Here is a 12,362-nt window from a genome sequence, read left to right as displayed (position 1 = left end):
GTGTTATCAAATACATTAATCACTAAGAGACTAAAAAAAAAGAAATTAGTGTTGTGAATTTGAAATTTAGAGCCAAACGTTCACATTAGAGCACCATGTGACTTCACTTGGATGCTATATTTTCTTGGGGAAATGAGCCTGATCCTGCTAATTTTCATTTTCTAGTACTGCATATTAATGAATATACTTTACTGATTTAGGCCCCAATTCTGCAAACTTGTATGTGTATGTGCTTAACTTTAATCACAAAAGTAGTCCTTTTGATTCAATGGGACTGTTCACTTGTAGCAGTGAACTAGGGATCTAATCCAGAACAGCAAATACCATGCCTATACCCAGGCATATTGCCTGTAACAGCCTCTTTCCGCGCTCTGTCTGGTGCACATTGAGGTTTTGCATTATGAAAGCAAATATTCCAACTGCTGCAGAGAGTTGCACATGACCTTGGTCCTTCCCAATTCCCTATGCATATTGAGACAAATCCTCAAGTGCACTTGAGCAGTTCTCAGGAACAAAGGTTGCTTTTTATTATCTGATCCTGGTGACAAACACTGATTTATCCCCTGAGGAGCAGATTCATTTTACACTTCCCCTACTGTACCCACAGCTAAAGGCATACACTGGCAGCACTGTAATGATGCCTATGTCGGAACGTATTGACGCATATGTCAAAGATTTTAGTTTTGTTTTCTCCAAGCAAAAGTTATGGGGAAAAAAGCTGTCAAACTTACAATTTCACTATAAAATACTTATTAGGAAGATCTGATCTGATCTGATCTCATTTAAGTTTGTAACAGAAAGCATCAGAGGAGTGAAGTTCTGTAACAGCCTCCCCAGGGGAGCAGTGGGGGTAAAAATCCTAACTGGCTTCGAGATTGAGCTTGATAAATTTAGGGGAGGGGATGGTATGACGAGACTGCCTACAATGGCATGTAACCATCTGCGACTGCTAGTAGCAATGATCTCCAATGGAACACTGGATGGGGAGGACTCTGAGTAACTTCAGAGAATTCTTTCCTGGTATCTGGCTTTAGGGTCTAGCGGAAATGCCCAGGGTCCAACTGACCATCATATTTGGGGTCAGGAAGAAATTTTCCCAGGTCATACCAGCAGAGACCCTGGGGGGGATTTTGCCTTCCTCTGCAGCATGGGGCCTGGGTCACTTGCAGGTTTAGACTAGCGTAAAATGGTGGATTCTCTGTAACTTGAAGTCTTTAAGTCATGATTTGAGGACTTCAGTAATTAAGCCAGAGGTTATGGATCTATTACAGAAGTGGGTGGGCGAGGTTCTATGCCTGCAATGTGCAGGAGGTCAGACTAGACAATCATGATGGTGCCTTCTCGCCTTATCTATAAGTCTATGAGAAAAAGTATAAAATGCTTCCTTCTTGAAAATCAAATATGCTATCTCTGATACTTTTGTAACAAACAGACTTTTAAAAAATATTGTCCCCTAAATGCCTCTTACAATTTACACAAGCTTCACAAGGTTTCTTGCACATTCTCTTCAATTAGCTGGTACTGAACACTGTCAGAAAGGATGCTGGACTAAATGGACCTTGGATTTGATCCAATATGGCAATTTCTATGTATTTATAAACTATTTCTATTATAAATTTTAAAAAAACTAATGGAGAAACTTAACATAGTTGAGGTTCAAAGATTTTGAATAGCAAATAAGACTTTCAGCAAAAATATGAGTTCCATGCTTTGAAATTTGCCTGGAAAACAGAAATGTCAGTGAATTTGTTTAATTTTTCATTAAAACCATGCTTCATTAAACACATTTACTTCAGAGCAAGGGATTCAGGCAAGGTAAACTTCAAATTGCTATGGAATGTTGTCTGATTACTCTGCTTCCTAGGTTTGTATTCAATGCTCATCCCTCTTTAATTTTTTGGGGATTATCTACTGATTTAATTAGTGCCAAGACCTAGCTTTAAAGAAAAGGATTAAAGTAGGATTTGTCACAGTACAAATTCCACTGAGTTTCTCATCAGAAGGGATACCTCTGCCTAGGGTTTAATCCAAAAATATATTTGATTCACTTATTTTTCTATTCATGACAAATGAAATTCAGTGTTGTTGTCTTGAATGGTAATCAAAATTAGCAATAGCAGTTGAAATTAGCACTCACTCCAATATTCTATTCCTTATTTTCAAGAAGTCTCATAAATCTCTGAAGACAAGACCAGCTAAATTTTTACAGTGAAAGTTCGGTGAGTTTAACATGAAAAGCTTTTGAACAACACACATCCCTGTATTAGAACACCAGCTCTCTTGGGAGAGAAGTGAAAGCCAAAAGCCTGAGTAAAGAGAAAATATTATAGTATGTGCTGGTGTTTCTTTGAACCTCAGTGCAGAGGGCATCTCACAACACATAAGCCACAACTGAGCACTGCAATTAAGGAACTTAATCAGCCTGAGAGGCCTTCAATGGGCCTTCTGCAATTAGCTGCTTTTCCACCGTTGACTAATCTCTACTACACTGAAAACCATCAGACGCTTCACAATGAAAGGTCACAAACTTACATTCTGTGACTGCAATGTTTAAACCTCTTTCTTATAACTCAGAATGTAAACATTTTCTGAATATACTTACAACCAGATTCATAGCAGATGTAAATTGAGATAGCTCCACTGAAGTCAATGAAACTATGGAGATTTACACCAGCCGAAGATCTGGGAGATTGTACATCTACAACCTTGTTCTAGTTTCCCAAATTACATCAGATATGATTTCAAAAAAATGTATGAGCATTTGCTTTTGAATAAATACTCTAAGCACTCTATGACTTTTATTTTCCATCTGTAGTTGGCAAGAAGACAAGGGGCTTTTCTTCCTCATGTAGCTCTCACCACGGTGATCTGGTGTTATTTATGTTTTGGTCTGGATTACTGCCTGGCACACAACATGAGGCTACACCCAAAACAACCCACTCAGAATCTTCACCAGGCACAGTATATTGTTGCCTCCTCATAATCAGTTCTTCTCTTAAGGTGCACAATATAACAGTCCTTCATAATTTGTATTGGCCTCCAATTTGTTTCTGGATGAAATTTGGGGTGTTAGTTTTAACCTGTTAAGTGACTGTTTCATGCTTTACACATGGCTTCCTACAGTATTGTCCCAGTATTGTCTCTTCCCAACTGTGGTAGTTACAATCAGCTGAAATGCGTAAACTAGCAGTGTCACAATTTAAAGAGGAAGGGCCTGGGGGAAAGGTTCTCACAGATAAAGATCCCCAATACTGAAGCTGAATTCTGCCCCACTCGATTTCACAGAGCCCAGATTTGTTTAACTCAGGGAACATAGTCAGGCCTACCTATTAACTGTGGCTTCTCCTGAAGGGTGGTAGTTTTTAATAGAGAACAGAGAGCAAAGAGAGGGAGAATGTATTTATGATGGCTTGAGAGTTTCTTTTGTAAATATGGATGTAGTTAAATCTTTAGTAAAAATGTAACCTGAATAGAGTTAGACACATTAACTAAATTTCAATAAGTAACATACAATCTTCATTAGAGCTCATATTATCACTGCATATTTTATCTATGGTGTTACTAAATGCATATATGTGTGTGGGAGTACAGATATATAGATTTACTAAAGCTACCATAGCCCACACATTTGATTTTCACCATGATTGATGCTGCAGTATATAATACAGCACAAACACTTCTCCAGCACACAGTCTCTTTATGCTGATTCTAATTCATTACTGCTCAGAGGTGCTGGGTTGCCAGCCCTGGAAACTGAAGTCTTCTGTTCCCCACAAAATAGAAACCATGCAGACAGCAGCAGTGCAAGCTTTCACACATCACCCTGCCATTATCCTTCACCCGTGGTTTTGAAGAGCCATTTCTAACAGAGAAAGGTGGTCTCCATGTTCATTCCATTCTTGGCTTCTGCTAGCACCAGGACTGCCAAATTTCAGCCACAGGCTTGGGGGAGATTAACTCGCTGCTGGACAAAGACTGTATAGGTCCACAGAAAAATTTGGATTTTGTCTCCTGCTTGGTTTCCGCTTCCAGTCCAGACCATCTCTCTGCTTCTTCACCTCTGACCATGCCAACAGCAGCTTGGGAAATCTGCTTACTGTTGGCACACACTTTACCCCCATCGCTCTCCAGATCAGTACTCCCTGCTGCCCCTGAAATGCACAGCCACAGCAGGAATGGTTATATTTGTTAAACCGCATAGTGCTCTATTCAGCTCCTCATTGTGGCCATAATTTTTAAGTCACAATGGGGCAGTCAGAGATTGATCAGAGTGATTGGAGGGAGGGAATAGACTTGTAGCATGCAACACACTGCGGAAAGGATTGCGGAAGTCCACCTTGTGTTCTGTCTCTTCCTTCTATCAATCTTATCTGTTTTTTCTTCCTCCCCTTTGCTTCCTCCTCATCCTCCGTTGATTCTCTTCACCCTATCATGCTACGTTATTTCCCCACATCCTTAGTTGCTTCTTCTGTCCTCAATCTCCCACAGTCTCTGCCCAGAGTTTCTGCGGACAGGCAACCTCCTTTTCCTCAGGAACCATACAAACCAAAAAATGGTTCTGATGTAATTTAAAAAATTTGCTGTAAGTTTGTGTGTCTTTCATTTGTTGCTCTTCAAATTCTTTTTTGGCTTGTCTAATTATACTTTTACGCTTGACTTGCCAGAATTTATGTTCCTTCCTATTTTCCTCAGAAGGATCTGACTTCCACTTTTTAAGGGATGTCTTTTTGTCTGTAAGCACCTCTTTTATTCTGTTGAATAGCCATGGTGGAATTTTTTGTTTTTTTTTACTGTTGGTTTTTTTATGTGGGGTATACATATAGTCCGAGTCTCCATTACAGTGTTTTTAGAAAATTTCCATGCAGCTTGCAGGCATTTCATTCTTCAGTGTTCCTTTTAATTTCCATTTAACTAGCTTCCTCATTTTTGTGTAGTTCCCCTTTTTGAAGTTAAATGCTACTGTGGTGAATTCCTTTTGTATTTTCATCCCTACAATGATGTTAAATTTAATTATACTATGGTTGCTATTGCCAGGCAGTTCAGCTTCACTGACCTCTTGGACCAGATCCTGTGCACCACTTAGGACTAAACCAGTCCCACCTAGAGCCACCCACAGAAAGAAAAGCAGAGAAGCAAGGGAAATATTCCTCCTGTATTCATCTCTTCAGTGGGTCTATGTCTTTTATGTAATTAGTAGCTTGTGGAGAACACAAGGAGCTCTCACAGAAGCATCCAGCCAAGTTTCTGCAAGGCAGGCCTAACAATGATTTATTTTGTGATCAAATAGCATATGATAAACTGTCTTCCTGAATGCTGACCTTGTATAGATCAGTAGGAACTTGAGGTTCTGGTTTTTCTCTTCACCTGTTGTATGCTTATGTGAAATGATTGCATTTGATTGGCTATGGGTGTCTAGAGTTCAGCTTTCTGGGAGCTAGTGTGCATCCCTTGCAAGTGTTTCTTCCAGATAAGACACCAACTGGGGAAGGCAAATGTTGGGTGCTAGCTATAGCTGTCCTTGACGAAGATCTCAGGGGTGAGGGGTGCACCAGGTGCCCAGCATACAGCAAGTATGCTCATCTGTTGTGCTGGAAGGAGGGGCACAGCTGGAAAGTTCTTCCCCGGAGCACTGGGAGGTGGAGTAGCAAATGGAAGGGATTTTTTATATGTATATATTAGGGGCTCTTATTAGGCTGTTTGGGAGCAGGGAAGGAGGTGTAAATCACGTTCTGAGGTGGAGCTAAGAGCTAGAGCGGGGGAGGAGCTATACTCTTCCCCGGCTCCTGTAGTCATAGAATCATAGAATATCAGGGTTGGAAGGGACCTCAGGAGGTCATCTAGTCCAACCCCCTGCTCAAAGCAGGACCAATCCCCAATTAAATCATCCCAGCCAGGGCTTTGTCAAGCCTGACCTTAAAAACTTCTGAGGAAGGAGATTCTAGTCTGTCTAGTGTATTGTGCACTAACTGAAGTATACATACGTGTGGCAGCAAGATGCATTACAGTGTGGAGGTTCAAAGGCATAGAGAACTGTTTATCTGTGAAGAGAGATTACAAGCTCCAAACCAGATGAGTGTGAAAAAAGGGACTCCAGGCCACTGCTGTCACCTGAGAATCCATGAGCTGTGATGGAGCTAGTCAAATAGCCAAGAATGAGAACTATCATAAAAGAGAGTGACCACATATCTTCAATGGGAGCAACAAACATAAACCCCATCAAAGAAAATAGTACTATGTGGTCTGTAGCAAGTATTGTGTGATTTACAATATCCATTAGAATTCTAACTTCTGTTTTCTGTTAGCTAACAGAGAGTTGACCTTCCAGTGGAAATCAACATTAAGTGCTGGAACCAAAATTTTCATGAACTATGAAGCTGTTCATGCTACATATCTATACCACTTCTGGATACCTTGAATTCTTAGAAGTGAATTTGTACATGCATATTTTCACAGAAATATAGTGAGAGATCAGAGCTGAAATGTGAACTTAGTAGTCTAACAAGGTCTTCAAAACCATATTTCTGCCATAGCAAATATGAAATCAACTCATTACATAGCAAGGAGAATATACATTCCCACATTACCCTCCAGGGAAAACAGAAACCATCCACAACACTGGTCTAGGACACGATGTTCCATCAGGCTTCTACCAACACACTGCATGAATTGTGTGATAGTAAACCGATACTGTTCACAACATATGAAATGAAAGGTATTTCATTTGCTCTTTATACTATCAGGATGCAATACCTGTCCAAGGTTAATGTCACAGTTTCATTCATTTCAGGGATATCATCGGCTTTGACAGTAATGTTGATTGAAGTGTCACTTTGTCCAGATAAAAACAAAACAGAGCCATTAAAAGGACTTAGATCATCATACGTTACTGCTTTTGGATTGAGGCCAGAAGGTTTAAAACTCCAAAACACAGTGGCTTGTCCATCAGTCCCATCTCGATGCAGAGCAATAGAAACCTAGAAAACAACATGGCAATCTGTGACCTTGAAAGCAACAGATTAATTTTTTTTAAATCAGCTACACCCTAACAAACTATTAAATGGACAGTGTGCATATTGGTATGGACAGGCTGATTCTCCTTTCACTTACATCAGTGAATATCAGAATTAACACCATGGAAGTCAATGGAGTTACATCAATGAAATACTGTGAAAGTATGTATTTCATGTATTCGTTTGACTCATTTATATAATCATATATGTTTAGATTAATAAAGAGATAAAACAAGCTGTTTACAACTTAATTCATATGACAATTGAGTAAGAAGCCACAAGTGTAATAAGCTTTGTGTGACTGAATTGCCAATGCTCATCTCTTCAAGAAGAGAAATTGGTTTTAAAGATAATTATCACATATTTACTTTCATTATTTTAGCGCCATCTAATCAACTAATTGTTTAAACTAATTAGCAGAGTTTTAATTGGAGTTTGAAAAAGACAGCCTGCCAATGAAGCTGTCCAAATTCAGGAACCGTGGGAAGACTGGCATTAAGATAATAACGAAAGAAAATGAGAGTGTGAAAAAAAAAAAAAGAAATAGCATTCCCTGATTGATATTAGAACACACAGAAGAATCTTAGTGCACTTGAAAATACTTCTTTTGGGCTCACAAACTTTAAATATATAATATTTGGAAACTACTGTGCCTGAGTGGCTAAATGACATGTTTTATTTACCAGTGGGTCAACTGAAGAACCAGCATAATCATTTCCATGAGGTTGATAGTTCTCACTCTCTCATTTGGGAGCAACATTTTAAAAATCCCAGGAAAGTGCACCTTACTGGCTCAAACTGGTCATCAGAGGAATTATGTAATCTTGTGACAAAATCATGAGCAGTGGTAAATACATACTCCACTTTTCCCCTCTCTGTCATTCTAAAAAACCGGTAACATGTTTGCAGCATTCACAACAAGATGAGCTGGTATATATAACTGTATCTTTATTTCAAGCACTCATTTCTAACTTCTTATCTTAGACCTTGATCCTGCAAGCACTTGCACGTGTGCTTTACTTTAAGCCTGTGAGTAGTTCCATTGTTTTTAATGGACTACCAATATCTTCAGATCAAAGTTTGTGGGACAGCATAGAAAACTAACTGCTCTGTAGATAAATAAAGAACTCAAGGACTGTCAGTCTTCCACCTAGTAACTTAAATTTAGGGGGGGAAAACAATAAAATAATAAAAGATAGTGATTCTCAGTATTTCTTGATTATTTTTCACATTTACAGTAATTTTAAAACTTCAGGGATTTAATGCTAGTCTTTGTAAGCTAAATGGGAAGAAATGTTTTTAATTGCACATTTATAAGCTGTCCAAAGATATAAGTACAGACTGTGAAGGCAACCGGGATTTATTTTCTGTACCTTTTTTATTCAGTTCAAAATGAAAAAAACATTCTACTGTATTTTGAGCTTTTAATGCCTGACCTCGAAGCAGAAACTTTATCCCTTAAGCCATAGGACAATTTTTTAAAAGGTAACAAAATATCAGTAGAACTTTGTGACAGCTGTTTAGAGCTGGGACCCCCCCCCCCCCAGCCCAGGGCTCCTTTAAATGAACTCTGGGATTGGGGTCATGCTAACCTTTAAGTATGACCAGCAGGCTGAATGTGTCTTGAACTTTTAAATGGGTAGCTTTTCTAACATGGCTTTAAAACAGGCTTTGGCAGGATGAGGATTAAAACCCAACTCCAAACAGTTAGCTGCTTCTGCATTTTGCTAACGAGGATATGAGGATGGCAAGGTGTTTGCCAGGAAAACTAAAGGCAGAGTTCAGGTGGACTGCTCAACCTTTAACTTTGGAAATGTCCTGACACTGGAGTGCTTAATTTCTCAGTCTTCATATTGAATCAATGCTAGTATTTTACATGGAAGACTATAGTAAATCTTATTTGCATACAAATTGAACTTGATAGCAGGCAGGAAAATACTTTATTTTTAAAACTTTAGTCATTATATTCCAAAATGTTGTAAATATTTTCCCCCTGTGTTCTCAATATTTCAAATGTAACAAACTTAGAGATGGAAACCAACCAAAACCTTGAACCTGAACACACACAAGCTTTTGGGAAAGTAATATCCTGATCCACAGCTCAAGCCCATCCTTGAATATTATAAGTGTTGCATTAGGAAAAGGTTAGCCCATTTAGATGGTTAAGTCAAATAAGACACAACTAAGGCACATTTGATCCCTGCCTCTCCAATTCTGAGTTCCTATGTGTGGATCTAACTAACTTTACCTCTTAGTGTCCAGGACCCACAAACATGGATCTGAATCAGAGAAAAGGGACCAAAATATCCGTCAGTATATTTTGTTGAGTGTGACTATAGGAAAGATTAACCCTTGGCTTTGTAGATGTGTTTATAGATATCACAGGCCAAATTCACCCTCTGTTATAATGCCATTAAAGTCTTACACAACTTTGGCCTTTATGAAAAAAACTGTTCTTTTTCTAACTTGGCTTTTACTTTTGACATGGGAAATGTTTTAGATTAGGTGTGATTTACAGAAAGGTTTCTCTCCAATTTACTTTTGAAAGACTACACTAAGTAAAACAGATTAAACTTCCTATAAATAACTTGCAACAGTGAAGGACAGTATGAAAAAGGCTTACTTACCATGGTAGCACTGGAGTCCTCTGGCTCGTGAAGAATAATTGGAAGATTACTAGTAAAACCAATTTCCCCATTTGCAATGTCAGGAGTAATCCTCAGGGAAATATTCCAAATCGCACCTAGTCTAGGACTTACAGATGGGATTGGAGGAATGATATTCACCAGCTCAACTCTTTCCATCTACAAAACCAAACCAAAACAAAAACCCAAATTCTTTAATATCAAAAGGGCGCAACACTGTTGTTTCTAACTGAGAAATATGTGGCAATATATTGTCATTTTGTATCTTTAGCAATATCCTTTCAATTTTTCTCTTATTCTTTCATTTGTGTTTTATGTTATGTGAACTGTAAGTCTCCTTCCAGTGGTACAAGGCTGAAAATACACGTCCTGAAGAGAAGAAGAGGGCTCCATCAGATATCTAGGTGTCTCAAGTCAAGCCTTGTTGTGCATGTTGAATACACTGGTCTGAACTTACTGGAGGAGTGACAAAGCACTCCTGGAGAGGGGTGGGAAGCAAGTCTACTGATATAGATAAAGCCCCCAAGCCTGGCCAAAGGGCCCCAACTTCCCTACAAAAGGGGAGGTTTTAGTGGAGTAAAGCCATCACAGTGGCTCCTTTTCCCACATATTTTCTGAATATATGGGAAATATATATATTTGATATATGGGATAAGGAAAGAGGTGTGGCTAAAACTCAGCTGTCCCTCGGTTGCTGTAGTAGCCGCTTGGAGCTGGTGCAGGCTAGAGCAGCTTTCACTATATGTCAATATGAACGAAAGTCAGTCATGACATTTGTTGAGCAAGGGAGCAAATTTACAGCTATGTGGTGGAGACAGACATGAACAAAAATTCCTTTTCGGACACAAGATAGTAAACTTTCAGAGATCTATTTTTCAAAATGTTAAGCATTCAAATAGTGAACTCAACTGGATATTTGCATGTGTAAATACACATACAACTGCAGAAATTGTGCAGATAAATTACGCCGGGAGCCCAGGGAAGCAAGCAGGTAGGCTGGCAGAAAACTAGGCAGGATGCCTGCCCCCTGGTCTCTGTCAAAAGTTTTGACATAAATTGACACATTTCTGTGGAACATTTCAATTTCATCAACTCAGCACCTTTTCAATGGAAAGCTGTTCCACTGGGAATTTTCAACAAGCTCTAATTACCACTCTTGCAATCACTATTGTATTAGGTTGTAATTAATACTAAAAACTAACTCTGCATTTGAGCCTCTACTCCAGAGGTTCTCAAACTGTGGTAATGAGCTCCGCACAGGCGTGGCTCCACTAATTAGGTGCCTGGACCCTGGAGAAGACGCACATGTAAGGTGAGGTGGTGCCCCTGGGGAGGATGCGGGTTGGTGGGAGGGGGAAGTGGGGTGAGAAGAGGGGGTGGGGGAAATTTGGGATGTGCAGGGCTACGGCGGCCAGAGAAAGAGGCGACTTTCCCCAACTCCAGGGCTGCAGCTGCCAGGGAGAGACGGCCCTCCTTCCCAGCCTCAGCTCTGTGGCTGCTGTAGTGGGGAAAAGACCTCCTTCCTTCAGAGCCGCAGCTCGGGGGTGGCTGCGGTGGGGGAGAGAGGGAGAGACCCCCCTCTCGTTCCTATCCCCAGCTTGGGGACTGCTGTGGCGGGGGAGAGAGGGAACCATTAGAAAGGTAAGACTACTGGTATTAAATTATGAGTTGTGTGCTTTTATTTGTAGAACAAAAAAACTTTAATTATTATTAAAGGGTTTTTATATCGTGCTTTTAACCAAAGCGCTTTACAATAGTTAACTAACGGTACAAATAACATTTGGAAAGATCATCAAGTGGTCCGCCAAGACCCTCAGCAATTTTCAAGTGGTCCGCAGAAAAAAAAAGTTTGAGAACCACTGCTCTATGCCATCCTCATCTCATCTCATCAACATTTTTACAGCCTTCACCACCAACAATTACTTGATAGCTAAGACAGATAAGATAGATAAGAATTATAGTAAATATATTATTTTATAAAGAAAGTACCTCCAACACTCTTCCTTTTTCCCGCCAGCTGTCTCAAAAAATAGCCATTCACCAAGTCCCATTTATTACTATCTTATTTTATTATTTTCCAGGAGTTATTGGGGGAGGCATGGAGGAAGAATGAGTGAGTAGTAAAATATTTACTTTATTTTACATAGTATCTGAGTTAGTGTTTGAGTTGTCACGGCTTTTATCACTGGATGTCTTAAGCATCTGTGCTTGGCCTGACTGAATCACTCAAAGAATTATTCAATACATTGGGATCCTTTGAATTTGGAAAAGCCCATTAGTCTTCCTTAACATGCCAAAAGTTGTATCTTTGACTACAGTAGATTATTTAATTGGGTATGTCACTGAAAAATATTCAGCTCATTTCTCTGATTTTTCTAGCCATTCTTTAGCTTCATTCAAGCTTCGTTTCCTCCTCCTCTTCCCTCCCCCAATTCTTGAGTTACTCATCTATTGTGTACAGTACAAGCTCTGTAATGTTCTCATTCTAACCATGCTCTCTGATCTTATAGCTCATTCACAACATGAAGGGATTGTCTTAGTGACAAATAGTGCTGTTTTCCAAATGAGTTTTTAAATGAACTGTCCACTATAGGAGGCCCTCTTGTTTAATTTATCTAAACACACAGATCCTTCCGGTTCATAGAGAACGTACAGCACTGAAGTCTGGGATCTGAAGTTTGAAAAGCTGTGCAATGCACACAGGATC

At 39.5% G+C, this 12,362-nt stretch overlaps 1 protein-coding gene across 3 annotated transcripts in view; it reads right to left on the bottom strand.

Annotated features, from left to right (window-relative positions):
- The window catches only part of ADGRV1 (adhesion G protein-coupled receptor V1), a 412,710-nt gene that overhangs the window by 367,490 nt on the left and 32,858 nt on the right, over nt 1–12,362 (bottom strand). For all 3 annotated transcript variants that reach the window (XM_073344461.1, XM_073344462.1, XM_073344463.1), the window contains exons 10-11: nt 9,638–9,814; nt 6,751–6,974 (exon numbers count right to left, since the gene is read on the bottom strand). In XM_073344461.1, coding sequence (XP_073200562.1) covers nt 6,751–6,974; nt 9,638–9,814 — 401 coding nt within the window. The remainder of the gene's footprint in view (nt 1–6,750; nt 6,975–9,637; nt 9,815–12,362) is intronic.

This window comes from Lepidochelys kempii, chromosome 5 (assembly GCF_965140265.1).
Source record: "Lepidochelys kempii isolate rLepKem1 chromosome 5, rLepKem1.hap2, whole genome shotgun sequence".
NCBI classification, from domain to species: domain Eukaryota; kingdom Metazoa; phylum Chordata; order Testudines; family Cheloniidae; genus Lepidochelys; species Lepidochelys kempii.
Note: the sequence above shows the minus strand (reverse complement) of the source record. Positions and strands in the feature narration are given on the sequence as shown.